The sequence below is a fragment of the Dendrobates tinctorius genome, unplaced genomic scaffold (assembly GCF_039654945.1).
Source record: "Dendrobates tinctorius isolate UK_male_01 unplaced genomic scaffold, ASM3965494v1 ptg000034l, whole genome shotgun sequence".
NCBI classification, from domain to species: domain Eukaryota; kingdom Metazoa; phylum Chordata; class Amphibia; order Anura; family Dendrobatidae; genus Dendrobates; species Dendrobates tinctorius.
This window is the reverse complement of record NW_027361702.1, coordinates 12,520,175-12,539,779: the sequence shown is the minus strand read 5'-3', so window position 1 is coordinate 12,539,779 and position 19,605 is coordinate 12,520,175. Positions and strand designations below refer to the sequence as shown.

At 42.3% G+C, this 19,605-nt stretch overlaps 1 protein-coding gene across 2 annotated transcripts in view; it reads left to right on the top strand.

Moving 5' to 3' along the window:
• AIFM1 (apoptosis inducing factor mitochondria associated 1) overlaps positions 1-19,605 on the top strand; it is a 62,785-nt gene that overhangs the window by 20,860 nt on the left and 22,320 nt on the right. For both annotated transcript variants that reach the window (XM_073573107.1, XM_073573106.1), the window contains 6 exons: positions 1,701-1,785; positions 7,573-7,649; positions 7,730-7,838; positions 7,951-8,058; positions 8,161-8,249; positions 17,875-18,015. In XM_073573107.1, the coding sequence (XP_073429208.1) occupies positions 1,701-1,785; positions 7,573-7,649; positions 7,730-7,838; positions 7,951-8,058; positions 8,161-8,249; positions 17,875-18,015 (609 nt within the window). The remainder of the gene's footprint in view (positions 1-1,700; positions 1,786-7,572; positions 7,650-7,729; positions 7,839-7,950; positions 8,059-8,160; positions 8,250-17,874; positions 18,016-19,605) is intronic.

The window sequence follows — 19,605 nt, the reverse complement described above, 5'->3', positions numbered from 1 at the left end:
TGAAAGGTTGCAACTCAAGATAATGCGGATCGTGGATAAGCAGCCCTAATCAACTTCCAAAGTGATTCAAGCTGTATTGCAGGTTCAGAGTGCATCAGTGTCAGTGCAAACTATCCGTCCACATGTGAATGAAATGATACGCTACGGTAGGAGACCCAGGAGGACCCCACTGCTGACACAGACACATCAAAAAGCTACACTGCAGTTTGCCAAAATGCACATGGGCAAGGTTAAATCCTTCTGGGAAAGCATCTTGTGGTCAGATAAGACCAATTAGAGTTTTTTGGTAAAACACATCTTTCTACAGTTTACCGAAAACGGAGAGAGGCCTACAAAGAAAAGAACACAGTACCTACAATCAAATATGGTGGAGGTTCAAAGATGTTTTGGGGTTGTTTTGCTGCCTCTGGCATTGGGCACCTTGACTGTGTGCAAAACATCATGAGATGTGAAGATTACCAAAGGAATTTGGGTCACTATGTAGAACACAGTGTCAGAAACCTGGATTGCGTCCTAGGTCATGGATCTTCCAGCAGGATAATGAACCCAAACATGCTTCACAAATCACCAAAAAATGGATGGAAACAAAGCGCTGGAGAGTTCTGAAGTGGTAGCATTGAGTCTGGATATAAATGACTGCAGTTATTTATTCCAAAGGGCGTGCAACCAAATATTAAGTTCAGGGGGACAACATTTTTTTCCTGCCTATTATTGGGGGGGTTATGTGAAATTATGTCGAATTTGCCTTTTCTTCTCCTTTTTTGTGTGTTCCAATACGCAAGAAGGAAATAAACATGTAAAACAAAACATGTGACATTGTAATAATTTCCTTGGAGAAACACTTCATTTTCTTGAACAATTTCAAGGGTGTCATGACTGTGTAAACTAATTGCGTTGCAATTAAAGGGAACCTGTCAGCAGAATTGCGCTCAGTAACCTGCAGACATTGTCAGATCGGCGCCCTTATACGCCGTCTTGTTGTTGTTTATTCTTCAGTTTCAGTTTATGATATTTTAGTGCTTCGGGGCGCCCTGTGGGCAAGGCTGTGGGGGGTCTTCGTGTTGTGCTCTGCTTAGGTGTTCATACTGATGGCTTATGACAGGTCACTGATCCCTCACTGACCTGCCCCTATTTTACATACTGATTATATGTATAGAAAAAAAATCACCTTCGGCAGGCGCCGGTGATGCCATTTTGCTAGAAAAACAAAAAATATTGTCTCCACCAAGATGGCGGCGCCTGCGCAGTAGCATCTATCAACGATCCAATAGATGCTACTGCGCAGGCGCCGGCAGTGCCATCTTGGAGACAATTTTTTTCCCCTCTAGCAAAATAGCGCCATCTGCACAGTAGCATCAGTGGCTGGTGCTATTTTGAGAGTTTTTTTTTTTTTTTTTCAGAATTTAAATGACTAGATAAAACAGTTTAATGCACATTATATATGCGATCATGCTGCAGCACAGGCTTCGCCACCTGCCTGCTGAAAGTGACTTTGTTTTTCAATACTTATACTTCATTATACTTCTATAATAATCAGCATGGAAAATAAAGATTCCACAAGACGGATTTCATCACCAGGTTTCATTGTAATCAGTATAACAGCGCCGACCTGACACTGTAGGTTACTGTGCACAATCCTGCTGACAGGGTCCCTTTAAAGAGAAGGTTTCTGATGTCTCTAATTTTTACTTGTTTTTCAGGTAGTACACCTAGATGTCCGGGAGAACAAGGTGAAACTGAATGACGGAACTCTAATCTCATATGAAAAGTGCTTGATCGCCACAGGTAACGTTTATGGCGTTAATCTCGATTTTTTTTTTTTTTTTTTTTTTTTTTTTTTTTTTCATTACAAGTAAAGAGGGTTGTCAGTGCTTGTGTGTGTGGATATATATATATATATATATATATACACACGGTACAAAGATATACATCTTTCCTGTATCAAGTTGATAATTGCCAATAATTTCCATCTGTTGTCTATTCCATTTGCACAACAGCATGTGAAATTGATTATCAATCAGTGTTGCTTCCTAAGTGGACAGTTTGATTTCACAGAAGTTTGATTTACTAGGAGTTATATTCTGTTGTTTAAGTGTTCCCTTTATTTTTTTGAGATATATATATATAGGCAGCACTCCTTGGTAAGTGTTCAAATGGTGGTGAGTTTTATTAGACCCACATAACCTAGCAACGTTTCTGCTCAAATGAGCCTTTCTCAGGCAGTGGGTGTTATTACAAAAAGATGTCTATTTATTGACCCAATTAACAATCTCATAATAGTGCCAATCGTTCTACACACAATATTACAAAATACATTTAAAGTGCATAAATTCATTATAATCCATATAGAAATTCACATGTGCAAATAGTGCCAAAGGTGCTATGTGCTTTTTACAATATTCCATTTATATATTATCAATAGCATAATCGCTCATCATTTTCAGTGGTTATATAATACAGTATCCAGTACTGCCCCCTCAGTTTACATACCGCCACATGGAGGACGCCATGAACGCTGTTTCTGGCGTTCCCATAGTTCTACTGCGCATGTTCCATGCGTCATTACTGTTGTCATACTTCACCGGCCAATAGAAAACCTTGTGTGACATTTTCCTTCATGCACAGGCGCACAGCAATTCTATCGCCTCTCAAGCGCCATCTTGTATGTGGCATCAGATCAATTCTCTGCATACATAGCCACACAAAGCGTCTTATATCATTATAGATTTATATACAAGCGTTTTAACTTGAACCATATACAGTATGCTTTTACCTCTTGTTACAGCTGCTAATATTTTAAGAGATTTTAATGGCATTTATGTTCGCCCCGGACGACACCTTCAGCAGGCTGTCTCCAGTTATCCAAATAGTCACTCCTGTGTGACACACAGCTCTCTTCAGGTCACATGTCCCATGTGGCAACACACCCATTATCCCTGCAGCCATAGAGGTTCAATTTATGGACAATTGGCCAACGCTATGACACAGTATTGGAAAAGAATTTCTTTTATATAAAGAATCTCTTTTGAAACATTTTTTTTTAATTAAATATATATCAATTAGTCCTCCATGTCGTTAATGTCTTCATCAGGGCAATTCCGATACCATTGTAGACAGTGATGTATCTAAAATAGATAAAAAATCAAAATTAGGAACAGTCTCGAACTATCAAAGACACTTCCTAACTTACTATAGGTCTCCAATTCATTGCTAAGAGAGGAATCTTTCTCATAATAGTATGTATTTTAAACTCAACATTTAGTCCTTTGGGTTTTAAAGTACTCGGCTCATAGATCCACTTCAATTCCTTTTTCTTGAACATGCGTTCTCTGTCCCCACCCCTTCTTTGTATAGGGACCACATCTATTATCCTAAATTTCAAATCCCTTTCAGTGTGATTACATTCAACAAAATGTTTGGGAACTGGTAAATCAAGTTTTTTCTTTCTAATGGTATATCTATGTTGGTTTATCCTAGTTTTAAAATCGCATGTAGTCTCTCCAATATACCATAATTTACAAGGACATTCCAAAAGGTATATCACGAACTCAGAATCGCAAGTTAAATATTGATTTATCTTATATACTTTTGAAGTTTCATGGTGCTTGAAGGTAGAACCCTTCAACATCAAAGTACAATTCACACATGACAAGCATGGATAACAGCTCATCTTTTTACTACCCGTCAATGTGGTTTGAAAGCTTCTTTTTAAAGATCCAACATCAGACTTTACCAGATAGTTTCCAATATTTTTATTCTTTTTATATGAAAAGAGTGGTGGCAGAGTTAATTCCTCAATATGGGGTAAACACCTCCCCAACATTCCCCAGTCTTTTTTTATAATCTTTGCTATATCCTTACTTTCCTCATATGTGGTTATGACTGGGATTCGATGTAAACATTTCTTCTTATTGGTACCAGATCTTTTGCAAATTAATTCATTTCTATCTTGTTCCATAACCTTCTTTTTAGTTTTTACCAAAAGATTTCTGGGATAACCCGTATTTAAGAATTTTTTAATCATAGTATCCATGGCCACATCTACCTCATTATCCATTCTCACAATCCTTTTTACCCTCAATAGCTGGCTCAATGGTATAGACCTTATCATACTGTGTGGGTGTTGGCTATCATATACCAACAAATTATTTTTGTCCGTTTCTTTAGTATACAATGTGGTAACCAATTCACCTTCTGTCTGTTTTATAAGGACATCCAGAAACTGTATTTGTGTCCTTGAAAAGACTAAAGTAAACTTTAATTGTTTCATCAACGGTATTTAGAAACTGGTGGAATTCATTAAGCTCTTCCTCTGAGCCTGTCCAGAGGAGGAAAACATCGTCTATGTACCTCCACCACGCCAACGTATGTTGAAAGTGGTGGGACACATAGACGAAGCTCTCCTCTAAGACCCCCATAACTATATTTGCATAGGCGGGGGCCATATTCGCCCCCATTGCTGTACCACGTCTTTGTGTATAGAACGTATCGCCAAACAGAAAATAATTCCGCCTTATAATAATTTCCAACATTTTTAGTAAAAAAAATTTTTTCTTCAATGGTACATCCTATTGAGTTCAACAGCACTTAAACCACGTCTATGATCAATTGAAATATAGAGCGACACGACGTCAAGACGCCAATATCACCTCCCTCTCTAATTTGATTGCCCCAAGTTTGTTCAAAAAATCTGTCGTATCCAGTACATATGATTTACATCTCCTCGCAATAGGGTTTAATGTTCTGTCCAAAAAGATTCCCATCTTATTAAATAGTGAATCCACCCCTGATACTATTGGTCGTCCCGGGGGGGGTTCACTAATGTTTTGTGGATTTTTGAAATCACATATAGTACTGGAGTATGGGGATTTTCAACCAACAAAAATTCAAACAAATCTTGATCAATTACATAAGATTCCAAGGCTTCTTGTAAACAATCTCTTATTTCTTTCATTATTTTAAATTTTGGATCACTATCCATCACCTGATGCACTTCATTATCCATGAGTTGTCTCTTATCTTCATTCGAATAATCACACCTGTCCATGACGACGACAGTGCCCCCCTTGTCAGCGGGTTTGATGACAATGTCGTCGTCAAGTTCCTGCAAACCCAAATATTCCTCCCTTGATACATTTGGTTGTCTATAACCCTTTGTAGTCCTATTTCTTAGTTTTTCTACATCATCCCTGATTGCTTTTTCAAATGCTTCCACCACAACTGAATTACTGTTTTTTTCTGTGCTCAACCTGGCTTAAGTCAAATTCACTCATTTTTATTTTTTTCACATTATTTTTACCATGAAACCACTCTTTAAGCTTAATAGCTCTAAAAAAAACGCTCCAAATCAATTTGTAGTCCAAACCAATTGATTTCAGGGCGAACATAAATGCCATTAAAATCTCTTAAAATATTAGCAGCTGTAACAAGAGGTAAAAGCATACTGTATATGGTTCAAGTTAAAACGCTTGTATATAAATCTATAATGATATAAGACGCTTTGTGTGGCTATGTATGCAGAGAATTGATCTGATGCCACATACAAGATGGCGCTTGAGAGGCGATAGAATTGCTGTGCGCCTGTGCATGAAGGAAAATGTCACACAAGGTTTTCTATTGGCCGGTGAAGTATGACAACAGTAATGACGCATGGAACATGCGCAGTAGAACTATGGGAACGCCAGAAACAGCGTTCATGGCGTCCTCCATGTGGTGGTATGTAAACTGAGGGGGCAGTACTGGATACTGTATTATATAACCACTGAAAATGATGAGCGATTATGCTATTGATAATATATAAATGGAATATTGTAAAAAGCACATAGCACCTTTGGCACTATTTGCACATGTGAATTTCTATATGGATTATAATGAATTTATGCACTTTAAATGTATTTTGTAATATTGTGTGTAGAACGATTGGCACTATTATGAGATTGTTAATTGGGTCTATAAATAGACATCTTTTTGTAATAACACCCACTGCCTGAGAAAGGCTCATTTGAGCTGAAACGTTGCTTGGTTATGTGGGTCTAATAAAACTCACCACCATTTGAACACTTACCAAGGAGTGCTGCCTCTTTTTGCAATGAATACTGGATACTGTGGCGGATACTGGACTATTTGCCTGGGGCCGTGTACCCGAAGCTAAGTACTGTGCTGTTTCTCATTTTTTATATATATATATATATATATATATATATATATATATATTATACACACGTTTATATAAAGTTCCCCTATTATATCATACGCTGCAACTACTGTATTGTGACTCAAGTTGGAGCATTTGGGTTTGGAAATTAAGGACTGAAGACTCCATGCATTGAAAAGTGCTGCAGGTTGTTGCAAGATGTAAAAAATATATGGAGGCAACTGAAAACCTTTAGACTGGGTCACATCAGATCTCAATCAGTGGTATATAACCATTCTGGGGCCCATTGACCCTTCAGCAGTGCAGTCGCAATGTTCTCATAGGTCGCCATCTCTGTGATCCCATGAAGCAGCCAAAGGCAGGACTTCATCGGACATTGTTATTACTACTATTCACTAACCTGATTGCAGGCCATAGTTCCTTAGTGGAAATAAAAAATTATGTTACAATTAGATAAAAAGTTTGATTCACTTTTCTCCTATTTAAAAGAATGTCCACGAAAGTCCATTCTATGAAAATGTAAAATAAACTGAGTAAAGAAAAAAAAAAAAAAAATCCCGAACTGTTGTATTTCTTTCACCACACCTTCCTGCACAATATACAATAAGAACCTATCAAAATGTTGTATGTGGCCCAAAACTATCAATAAAAACAGCTCGATGCACAAAAAAGCAAACCCTAATGCAGCTCAAATGAAGTCAGCGACTGTAAGCAAATTTTTCTGTTTTACAAAGTTCTGAAACTTTTTTTTCAGCTAGTAAAATGTAAAAAAAAAACAAAAAAAAACTTGTATAGTTATTTTAGTATTGACACAAGCTTCGTGTTGCCAGATTTGATTTTCACTGCAACAAGCGCTTGTGAAATAACGAAACCGAAAAAAGAAGAATGGTGCGAGTGCATGATTTTCTCCATTGTACCAAGCTTGGAATTTTTTGTCTTTGTTTTTAGTACACTTTATGGTAAGGCTAATGGTGTCATTTGAAACTACAACACATCCTGCAATAAACGAGCACTCATTCAGCTATGTTGATGTGAAAAAAAAAAAACTACAAAAGCATAAAAAATGAAAAAAATCCATGGTCATGTAAGGGTTAGAGAGGGAAAGCTAGACTTTCAAACAAGACTTAGATTGCGGCTCTAACCATGGTCCTCTTGGAATTGCATTTGGGAGTGAGAGCGGCTGACACATCTCGGGCTGTGTGTAAAGCTGAGATACAGACATTAGTAGCCAGAACGGATCTTCTGCATTGTCTCACGTCGGGCTGCAATAACTTTTGAGCCAAGTTGCACCATTTTCAAAGAAGCCTTAGCCGTGTCTCAGGCAAACCGCAGATTGTCTCATTGGTGCAAATCATGAAAGGTGGTCTTTTTAGGATTGATAAATCTCCCCCATTGTCCTTATTGTTTCCCCCTTCCAGGAGGAACCCCTCGTAACCTTCCAGCCATAGAACGGGCCAGTGAGGAGGTGAAGAAGAGAACCACGCTGTTCAGACGGGTATGCTCATCATATTTATATATCACCTAGTAGGCATCTCTCTTGCTAGTATCTACCATTTTATGAAAATGTTTCTTTAGGTATCTGATTTCCGCTCTCTGGAACGCCTTTCCTCATCGGTTGGCTCTATTACCATCATAGGGGGTGGATTCCTTGGAAGTGAACTGGCTTGTGCCCTGGGAAGGAGAGGTGAGTTTAAAAAAAAGTTTTGGGGGTTTTCAGATGAAAGTATGACCACAAGATAAAAAGTTTGTTTTACATTATAACCTTTTTTTTTTTTTTTTTTTTTTTTTTTTAACAGCACAGAAGTCAAATCTTGACGTTACCCAGATGTTTCCAGAAAGTGGCAATATGGGGAAGGTTCTCCCCGAGTATCTAAGTCACTGGACTACTGATAAAGTTAAGAGAGGTGGGTTTGGCATCTTTAGGTCTTAAAGGTCTGATGGGCAGTTTATTACAGATTTTTACTCTTCTACATTTTGTTTCTTACTGTCTTTCATGTCCTGTCTAGAGGGTGTTGATGTCATATCTGATGCTGTTGTCAAGTCTGTCAGCTACAAAAGCGGGAAGCTTCATATTTCCCTAAAGGATGGAAGACAGGTAATGCAACACACGGTTAAATATCCGGTTATAAAGTGTTTTCGTTCTGTATATATTTTTGTTACCGAATTTCACACCAGCTTAATGTTGGCGTTGCTTATGTGGTAGATAATCCACAGTATCGTCTACAGCAGTGGTCCCCAACCTTTTTTGCACCAGGGACCGGTTTCAAGCAAGACCATTCTTCCATGGCCCGGCAGGACGGGGATGGAGGTGTGGCAGGGGCGGGGCTTTGGTAATAAGGGGCGGGGCTATGGACGCGGTTGTAGTGTAGCAGTTCATACTTATAATTAAATAACATTTATAATGTGACTCAACTCACCATAGGTTTTGAATGAGTGCTCCATCACCCCCATCCTTGCCTGCTCCATCACCCCATTCTTGCCTGCTCCATCACCCCATCACTCCCTTCTCCCCATCACTGCCTTCACCCCATCACTGCCGTCTCTCCATCATTGCCTTCACCCCATCACTCCCTTCTCCCCATCATTGCCTTCACCCCATCACTGACGTCTCTCCATCACTCCCATCAATGCCTTCTCTCCATCACCCCCATCATGGCCTTCTCCCATCACCCCAGGCATCATGGCCTTCTCTCCCCATCATGGTCTTCTCCTCATGTCCCCATCTCCTTCAGGGCCAGGCTCCACCTACACAATCACAGACACACACACAGACAGACAGACATACACACACACACCACCTCTTCTCTCACCTGTCGCAGCATCGCCCGCGCTTCCTCGCTCTGACACAGCAGCGGCGCGCTCCTCTCTGTGTCAGTCAGAGACAGGAAGCGCGGGCGGCGGGCAGGAAGTTGGACGGGACCTTGCAGCTCCGCTCCTGCTATTCCCTATTGCAGGCAGCGGAGCTGCTTGGATCGCTCCCTGGCCGCCGCTACACATGAGGGCAGTTTAAGAACTGCTGCGCGCCGCCCCAGCCCCCGCTACGCCACTGACCGCCCCTGGCTCCCCTTGTGTCCGCGGACCGGCAAGGGCACTGCAGCGGCCCGGTGCTGGGCCGCGGACCGGCGGTTGGGGACCCCTGGTCTACAGTATGGCTCACTTTAAAGTCTTGTAAATCGCTAACCAGTGCTCGCATGTCACACGTCTGCACATGTTAGAAAGACGCCCGTGACTATGCGGATTTCAGACCAATATTCCTATCAAATGCTGTCCTGAAATGGTGGGCGAAGAAGCTTACAGAATCAATGGACTCTTTCCTAAACTCTTAGGGTGTGTGCACACACTTTGCGGATCTGCAGCAGATTTGGTCCTGCGGATCCGCAGCAGTTTTCCATGCGGTGTACAGTACCATGTAAACCTATGGAAAACCAAATCCGCTGTGCACATGCTGCGGAAAATTCCGTGCAGAAATGCAGCGGTTTATTTTCCGCAGCATGTCATTTCTTTGCATGGAATCCGCAGCGTTTTTACACCTAATCCACTATAGGAATCTGTAGGTGAAATCCGCAGAAAACCCGCAGGTCATTTTACCTGCGGAAAAATCCACAATGGAATCCGCAGCGTGTGCACATACCCATAGGCCCTGAGCAAGTGGGAAAATGTGCCACGAAGAGAATGTGAACATAATGCCACCCAACTAATCCTTACCATTTACTATACCAAATCATCAAGATACCACATTTCTTTTTTGGCAATGATTCATAAAATGCATTTGATGGTTAATTCTCTATTCTTGAAAGCCGCTCTCCTTCTCCTCTTCTGACTTTTATTTGACTGTTAGAGCAGCTGTGTCGTTTAAATGGCCAGATAAAACTTTAAACGTCTGACATTTGCTTATTCATCGTGTGATCGGCAGTCTGTTTACACTGCACAATTAGCTAAAACTGAGCACTCGTAAAAATATTCATTTATGATAGTTTGCAGTGTAAATAAACCTTTAACCCCTTCACTACCAAGGGTGGTTTGCACGTTAACTACCGGGCCAATTTTTACAATTCTGACCACTGTACCTTTATGAGGTCATAACTCTGGAACGCTTCCATGGATCCCGGTGATTCTGACATTGTTTTCTCGTGACATATTGTACTTCATGTTAGTGGTAAAATTGCATTCAAATAACTTGCGTTTATTTGTGAAAAAAAAGGAAATTTGGCGAAAATTTTGAAAATTTCGCAATTTTCCAACTTTGAATTTTTATGCCCTTAAATCACAGCGATACGGCACACAAAAAACTTAATACATAACATTTCCCACATGCTTACTTTACATCAGCACAATTTTGGAACCAAAATTTTTTTTTGTCAGGAAGTTATAAGGGTTAAAAATTGACCAGCGATTTCTCATTTTTGCAACACCATTTTATTTTTAGGGACCACTTCACATTTGAAGCCACTTTGAGGGGTCTATATGATAGAAAATACCCAAAAGTGACACCATTCTAAAAACTGCACCCCTTAAGATGCTTAAAACCACATTCAAGAAGTTTATTAACCCTTTAGGTGTGTCACAGGAATTTTTTGAATATTAAAAAAAAAATGAACATTTAACTTTTTTTCACAAAAAAAATACTTCAGGTTCAATTTTCTTTATTTTACCAAGGGTAACAGGAGATATTGGACTGCAAAAGTTATTGTGCAATTTGTCCTGAGTACGCTGATACCTGATATGTGGGGGGGAACCACTGTTTCGGCGCATGGCAGACCTCAGTAGGGAAGGAGCGCCGTTTGACTTTTTCAATGCAAAATTGGCTGGAATTCAGATCGGACGCCATGTCGCGTTTGGAGAGCCCCTGATGTATCTAAACAGTGGAAACCCCCCAAGTGACCCCATTTTGGAAACTAGACCCCCCAAGGAACTTATCTAGATATGTGGTGAGAACTTTGAACCCACAAGGGCTTCACAGAAGTTTATAACGTACAGCGGTACAATTAAAAAATCATATTTTTTCCACAAAAATGATCTTTTCACCCCCAATTTTTATTTTTCCAAGGGTAATAGGACCCTAAAAGTTATTGTGCAATTTGTCCTGAGTACGCTGATACCCCATATGTGGTTGTAAATGACTATTTGGGCGCATAGCAGAGCTCGGAAGGGAAGCAGCGCCATTTGACGTTTTTGGCTAGATTTGAGATCGGACACCATGTCGCGATTGGAAAACCCCTGATGTACCAAAACAGTGGAAACCCCCACAAATGACACCAGTTTGGAATCTAGACCCCCCAAGGAACTTATCTAGATGTGTGGTGAGAACTTTGAACCCCCAAGGGCTTCACAGAAGTTTATAACGTACAGCAGTACAATTAAAAAATCATATTTTTTCCACAAAAATGATCTTTTCACCCTCAATTCTTATTTTTCCAAAAGTAACAGGACCCTAAAAGATATTGTGCAATTTATCCTGAGTACGCTGATACCCCACATGTGGGGGTAAACCACTATTTGGGCGCATGGCAGAGCTCGGAAGGGAAGCAGCGCCATTTGACGTTTTTGGCTGGAATTGAGATCGGACACCATGTCGCGTTAGGAGAGCCCCTGATGTACCAAAACAGTAGAAACCCCCCACAAATGACACCATTTTGGAAACTAGACCCCCCAAGGAACTTATCTAGATGTGTGGTGAGCACTTTGAACCCCCCAGTGCTTCACTGAAGTTTATAACGTCCGGGCGTGAAAATAAAAAAATCGTATTTTTTCCACAAACATCATCTTTTAGTCCCCATTTTTTTATTTTCCCAAGGGTAACAGGAGAAATTGGACCCCAAAAGTTGTTGTCCAATTTGTTCTGAGTACGCTGACACCCCATATGTGGGAGATAACTACTGTATGAGGACACGTCGGGGCTCGGAAGGGAAGTAGTGACGTTTTGGAATGCAGACTTTGATGGATTGGTCTGCGGGTGTCATGTTGCCTTTGGAGAGCCCCTAATGTACCTAAACAGTGGAAACCCCCCACAAATGATCCCATTTTGGAAACTAGACCCCCTGAGGAACTTATCTAGATGTGTGGTGAGCACTTTGAACCCCCAAGGGCTTCACAGAAGTTTATAATGCCCAGGCATGAAATTAAAAAAATCGTATTTTTTCCACAAACATGATCAATTAGTCCCCAATTTTTTTATTTTCCCAAGGGTAACAGGAGAAATTGGACCCCAAAAGTTGTTGTCCAATTTGTCCTGAGTACGCTGATACCTCATATGTGGGAGAAAACTACTGTATGGGCACACGTCGGGGCTCGGAAGGGAAGTAGTGACGTTTTGGAATGCAGACTTTGATGGATTGGTCTGCGGGTGTCATGTGCGTTTGGAGAGCCCCTGATGTACCTAAACTATTGAAACTCCCCACAAGTGACCCCATTTTGGAAACTAGACCCCCCACGGAGCTTATCTAGATGTGTGGAGAGCACTTTGAACCCCCAAGTGCTTCACAGAAGTTTATAACGCCTGGGCGTGAAAACAAAAAAAACATTTTTTTCTGCAAAATTATATTTTTGCCCCCAATTTTTTATTTTCCTAAGGGTAACAGGAGAAATTGGACCCCAAAAGTTGTTTTGTAATTTGTCCTGAGTAGGCTGATACCCTACATGTGGGGGTAAAACACTGTTTGGGCGCATGGCAGAGCTTGGAAGGGAAGGAGCACCATTTGACTTTTTCAACGCAGAATTGGCTGGAATTGAGATCAGACGCCATGTTGCCTTTGGAGAGCACCTGATGTGCCCAAACAGTGGAAACCCCCCAATTATAACTCCAACCCTAACCTCAACACACCCCTAACCCTAATCTGAGCCCTAGCCCTAACCCTAGCCCTAGCCCTAACCCTAGCCCTAACCCTAGCCCTAACCCTAGCCCTAACCCTAGCCCTAACCCTAACCCTAACCCTAGCGGGAAAATGGAAATAAATACATTTTCTTTTAGTTTTATTATTTTTCCCTAACTAAGGGGGTGATCACGGGGGGTTTGATTTACGATTTATGGCGGTTTTTATGTTTGGTGGCTGTCGCACGCTAAAAGACGCTTTTTATTGTAAAAATAGTTTTTGCATCACCACATATTGAGAGCTATAATTTTTCCGTATTTTGACCCACCGAGTCATGTGAGGTCTTATTTTTTGCGGGACGAGTTGACGTTTTTATTGGTACCATTTTCGGGCACGTGACATTTTTTGATCGCTTTTTATTTCGATTTTTGGGACGCAGAATGAACAAAAACCAGCGTTTCATGAATTTCTTTTGGGGGGGTGCGTTTACACAGTTCCGCGTGCGGTAAAATTGATAAAGTGGTTTTATTCTACGGGTCAGTACGGTTACAGCGATACCTCATTTAGGTCGTTTTTTTATGTTTTGTCGGTTTTTTGCAATGAAAACAATTTTATATAAAAAATAATTATTTTTGCATCGCTTTATTCTGCGAGCTATAACTTTTTTATTTTTTTGCGGATGATGCTGTATGGTGGCTCGTTTTTTGTGGGACAAGATGACGTTTTCAGCGGTACCATGGATATTTATATGCGTCTTTTTGATCGCGCGTTATTGCACTTTTTGTTCGGTGGTATGATAATAAATCATTATTTTTTGCTTTGTTTTTTATTTTTATTTTTTAAGGGGTTCGCTAAAGGGGTTAACTAATGGGACAGTTTTATAGGGCAGGTCATTATGGACGCGGCGATACCAAATATGTGTACTTTTATTGTTTTGGGGTTTTTTTATTTTGAAAAAATGGATTTATTGGGGAATATTTTTTTTTTTTTTTACTAATTTATTTAGCGATTTTTTTTAAAATTATTTTTAACACTTTTTTTTTTTTACTTTATTACCTTGTCCCAGGTGGGACATCACTGTCCTGTGACAGATCGCTGATCTGTCACATCACAGATCACTGTGACAGATCAGCGATCTGTCACAGGCACTGCTGCAGACTTCCTCATGCCTGCGCTTTGCAGGCACTGAGGAAGCCAGCTTCCTCAGGCCCCCGAAGGCCCCCGTCGCCATCTTGGATTCGGGGGCCTGGAGGAAAGGAGCCCCCCGCAGCAGCGCTGCACATTGCGCTGCCGTGGGGGGCTCAGGGAAGCACGGAGGGAGCCCCCTCCCTGCCGATGCTTCCCTTTAACCCCCGGTACACTGCGATCGCGTTTGATCGCGGTGTGCAAGGGGTTAACGTGTCAGGGGCGGTCCGTGACCGCCCCTGACACATTGTGCCGGGTGTCAGCTATGATAATTAGCTGACACTCGGCCGCGATCAGCGGCGCTCACCACGTGGGCGCCGCTGAACGCGATGACGTAATATTCCGTCCATGGTAATTAGGTCCATGGTCACATGGACGGAATATTACGTCAATTGTAGGTAAGGGGTTAAAGATAGGCAATATTCCACTTCTATTTGTATTCCCCGGTTATACTGTGGCTCCTACCACTCTTCTTCTTCACCCACTCCCCACTTTTTCTTAGTTGTTCACCACACTTTGAACTCTGTAACTATTTTCCTTAAGAATGTATCTCGATCTTAGTAGTTGGGCCTGTGGGACAAAATTACCTTTACATTATCTGCTAGTATCTTCGCTGGCTTGTGATGCTTTCTTGGAAATATTCTGAAAAGAAAAACAAAAAAAAACCCAAAGTCTCTTTAGGCAAATGCTGCACCAAAAGTGTAAGTCTTAGAACACTCAAAATACTTAGGATTGCAGTAGCTGGACAAAGGCCAAGACTATCATTTTTTACAACAAAAAGTCTGTATTACACTATTCCATTCTGTGGAGTCTGGTTAGAAAGAAAGTGTCTTCTGCATGGTATAAATGTAATGAATGAGGATGAATGAACTCATGGAGATCAACATCCAACACTGCGGAGACACCATCACATGTTTCTCAATGCAGTGATGCTAGAGCAATGCCCCCATCCCTTATGGGAAATATGCAAAAACATTCAAAACACAAGCCGCGGAGACACCATCACATGTTTCTCAACACAAGCAATGACTAGCCAGGTCGTTCCCCGGGAAGGACAACCACGGGAAGGGAAGTCTCCAATGAAGGAAACCACCTATGCCAAAACATGGTATCCATCCACAGACAACTGTTTAGGGGTATTGCCCCTCATCAGTGTGGAGTAGGAAACTGGCTACAGTCATGGCCAAAAGTTTTGAGAATGACACAAATATAATATTTTCATATGATCTGCTGGCCTCTGGTTTTTATGTGTGTTTGTCAGATGTTTTTATCACATACAGAAATATAATTGCAATCATAATATGAGTAGCAAAAGGTTATATTGACAGTTAGAATGAGTTAATGCAGCAAGTCAATATTTGCAGTGTTGACCCTTCTTCTTCAGGACCTCAGCAATTCTCCCTGGCATGCTCTCAATCAACTTCTGGATTAAATCCTGACTGATAGCAGTCCATTCTTGCAAAATCAATGCTTTTATTTTGTCTGAATTTGAAGGTTTTTGTTTGTCCACCCATCTCTTGATGATTGACTACAAGTTCTCAATGGGATTAAGATCTGGGGAGTTTCCAGGCCATGGTCCCAAAATCTCTATGTTTTGTTCCCTGAGCCATTTAGTTATCACCTTTGCTTTATGGCAAGGTGCTCCATCATGTTGAAAAAGGCATTGTTGATCGCCAAACTGCTTTTGGACGGTTGGGAGAAGTTGCTCTTGGAGGACATTCTGGTACCATTCTTTATTCATGGCTGTGTTTTTAGGCAAGACTGAGAGAGAGCCCATTCCCTTGGCTGAGAAGCAACCCCACACATGAATGGTTTCAGGATGCTTGACAGTTGGCATGAGACAAGACTGGTGGTAGCGCTCACCTGGTCTTCTCCGAATAAGCCGGTTTTTAGATGTCCCAAACAATCGAAAAGGGGATTCATCAGAGAAAATGACTTTACCCCAGTCCTCAGCAGTCCACTCCCTGTACCTCTTGCAGAATATCAGTCTGTCCATGATGTTTTTTCTGGAGAGAAGTGGCTTCTTTGCTGCCCTCCTTGAGACCAGGCCTTGCTCCAAGAGTCTCCGCCTCACAGTGCGTGCAGATGTACTCACACCTGCCTGCTGCCATTCCTGAGCAAGCTCTGCACTGCTGGTAGCCCGATCCCGCAGCTGAAACACTTTTAAGAGACGGTCCTGGCGCTTGCTGGTCTTTCTTGGGCGCCCTGGAGCCTTTTTGGCAACAAGGGAACCTCTCTCCTTGAAGTTCTTGATGATGCGATAGATTGTTGACTGAGGTGCAATCTTTCTAGCTGCGATACTCTTCCCTGTTAGGCCATTTTTGTGCAGTGCAATGATGACTGCACGTGTTTCTTTAGACATAACCATGGTTAACAGAAGAGAAACAATGATGCCAAGGACCAGCTTCCTTTTAAAGTGTCCAGTGGTGTCATTCTTACTTAATCATGACAGAATGATCTCCAGCCCTGTCCTCATCAACACCCACACCTGTGTTAATGGAGCAATCACTGAAACGTTGTTAGCTGGTCCTTTTAAGGCAGGGCTGCAATGATGTGGAAATGTGTTTTGGGGGATAAAGTTCATTTTCTAGGCAAATATTGACTTTGCAAGTAATTGCTGTTAAGCTGATCACTCTTTATAACATTCTGGAGTGTATGCAAATTGCCATTAGAAAAAATGAAGCAGTAGACTTTGTAAAAATTAATGTGTGTGTCATTCTCAAAACTTTTGGCCATGACTGTAGTAGGAGCAATGCCTAGTAAAAGACTGTGAAGAATGAGGATGAATGAACTCATGGAGATCAACATCCAACACCTCGGAGACACCATCACATGTTTCTCAACGCAGTGATTCTAGAGCAATGCCCCCATCCCTTAATCACTGCGTTGAGAAACATGTGATGGTGTCTCCGCAGTGTTGGATGTTGATCTCCATGAGTTCATTCATCCTCATTCTTCACAATCTCTTACTAGGCATTGCTCCTACTGGCCAGTTTCCTACTCCACACTGATGAGGGGCAATACTCTGAAACAGCTGTCTGTGGATGGATACCATGTTTTGGCATAGGTGGTTTCCTTCATTGGAGACTGCCCTTCCCGTGGTTGTTCCTTCCCGGGGAAAGACCTGGCTAGTCATTGCTTGCGTTGAGAAACATGTGATGGTGTCTACGCGGCTTGTTTTTTGCATGTTTTTGGTATAAATGTAATAACCATGGAAGTTCCTGGTGACCAATACCAGTGTAAGAAAGTCTTCCCAGCCTCCATGATATATATACGAACCAGGAGCTGTTCCTGACGAGGACTGTAAATGTACTGAAAAATACATGTGTACAATCCCTAAAATGGGTCTACAACCTGCAGAAATCCAGTTGGTGTTAAGTACAACCCCCAGCGTGGCTTCACAGCAGCAGGCATGTTTGGAGTTGTAGTTTCACAACACCTGGAATGATGCATGTTGCTGACTCTTCCCGAAAATTATTTGAAACTGATTATTCAAACCATCCCCCCCCCCATAGCTATGTAATGTTTGTCAATCGGTAGATTGGAAGATTATATTTCTTGGATTTCTGAGACCACCATTAATTTTTCACATACCCTGCGTCATATGCGTGTATCATCATGTACCAACCCGAGACCACCCCTTTAATTATGTAGATAGATACATAAAATATAACATTTTATATACTTTTTCAGATTCATGACTTTTGTCTTTCGTTTCTTCTCCAGGTTGAAACCGATCACATTGTGGCAGCCGTCGGTTTGGAACCGAACACCGAATTGGCAAAATCGGGCGGTTTGGAGCTGGATGGCGATTTTGGAGGGTACAGGGTTAATGCAGAACTACAGGCTCGCAACAATGTGTGGGTGGTGAGTTTGATTTTTGTGTGATATTCGTTTTATTTAGGGTAGTGTTTTTCTCCATTGTGTGATTTTTTATTTTTTTTTTTTGTTAATCCACAAAAAATATTTGACTGTGAAACTTTTTTTTTGGTTTCTTAGCCTACTTCTCGCTATTCCCCTCATCTTTTCCATTTATAGAAATTTTGATTTATTGGGATTGTACAAGAGTAGGTCTAGTGCTTTATTATTGTTACTTATTACTATTTTTATTAGTTTTACTATTTTTATATTTTATATGAAAAAAAAATCATATTTGGACATATTACTATTAAAGGGCTAGCGCAGCTCTGCTTCCTTGTGCACCGAGAGGCGAGCACGGCAGATGATGTCACGTCTGCCGGGATGGGTGCGTGCAGTGGCGGATTATAATGAGGTCAATTTGGGCAGTTGCCCCGGGCCCAGTGGGGTTAAGGGGCCCACAGCCCAGGCCAGTAAATTGCCCCATTATAATCCGCCACCGCGCAGGGCCGGATTATAGGCAGGGCAGGCGGGGCTTCAGCCCCGGGGCCCCCACCACAAGAGCTTCTAAGGGGGCCCCCACCACATTCCTGCTGGCTGCTGCAATGGCACTCCATCTTCTCCCCACCTAAAAGTGAGTGACCGTGGGGGCGGCATTATGTGCTCTGCTACCAGCAGCATCTACAAGTAGCGTGAACGCTGATGCTGCTGGTAGCGTGCAAAGGCTTGTGATGAGATCACAGGAGGTAAGGTGACAGGGCCCCCGATCATGTGACCCCTGTCTCCTCCCCTCCTGTGACCTCATCACAGGTCCTGTGCGCACAGCACTGAGCACTGACAGCAGCCATGTATGTGGAGTGCGGCTCTGCGGGTGGAGGTCGGTGCTGGAGGCTCCATTATTCTCTATGTGGAGTGCGGCTCTGCGGGTGGAGGTCAGTGCTGGAGGCCCCATTATTCTCTATGTGGAGTGCGGCTCTGCGGGTGGAGGTCGGTGCTGGAGGCTCCATTATTCTCTATGTGGAGTGCGGCTCTGCGGGTGGAGGTAGGTGCTGGAGGCTCCATTATTCTCTATGTGGAGTGCAGCTCTGCGGGTGGAGGTAGGTGCTGGAGGCTCCATTATTCTCTATGTGGAGTGCAGCTCTGCGGGTGGAGGTCGGTGCTGGAGGCTCCATTATTCTCTATGTGGAGTGTGGCTCTGCGGGTGGGGGTCAGTGCTGGAGGCTCCATTATTCTCTATGTGGAGTGCAGCTCTGCGGGTGGAGGTAGGTGCTGGAGGCTCCATTATTCTCTATGTGGAGTGCAGCTCTGCGGGTGGAGGTAGGTGCTGGAGGCTCCATTATTCTCTATGTGGAGTGCAGCTCTGCGGGTGGAGGTCGGTGCTGGAGGCTCCATTATTCTCTATGTGGAGTGTGGCTCTGCGGGTGGAGGTCAGTGCTGGAGGCTCCATTATTCTCTATGTGGAGTGCAGCTCTGCGGGTGGAGGTCGGTGCTGGAGGCTCCATTATTCTCTATGTGGAGTGTGGCTCTGCGGGTGGAGGTCGGGGCTGGAGGCTCCATTATTCTCTGTGGAGTGCGGCTCTACGGGTGGAGGTCGGTGCT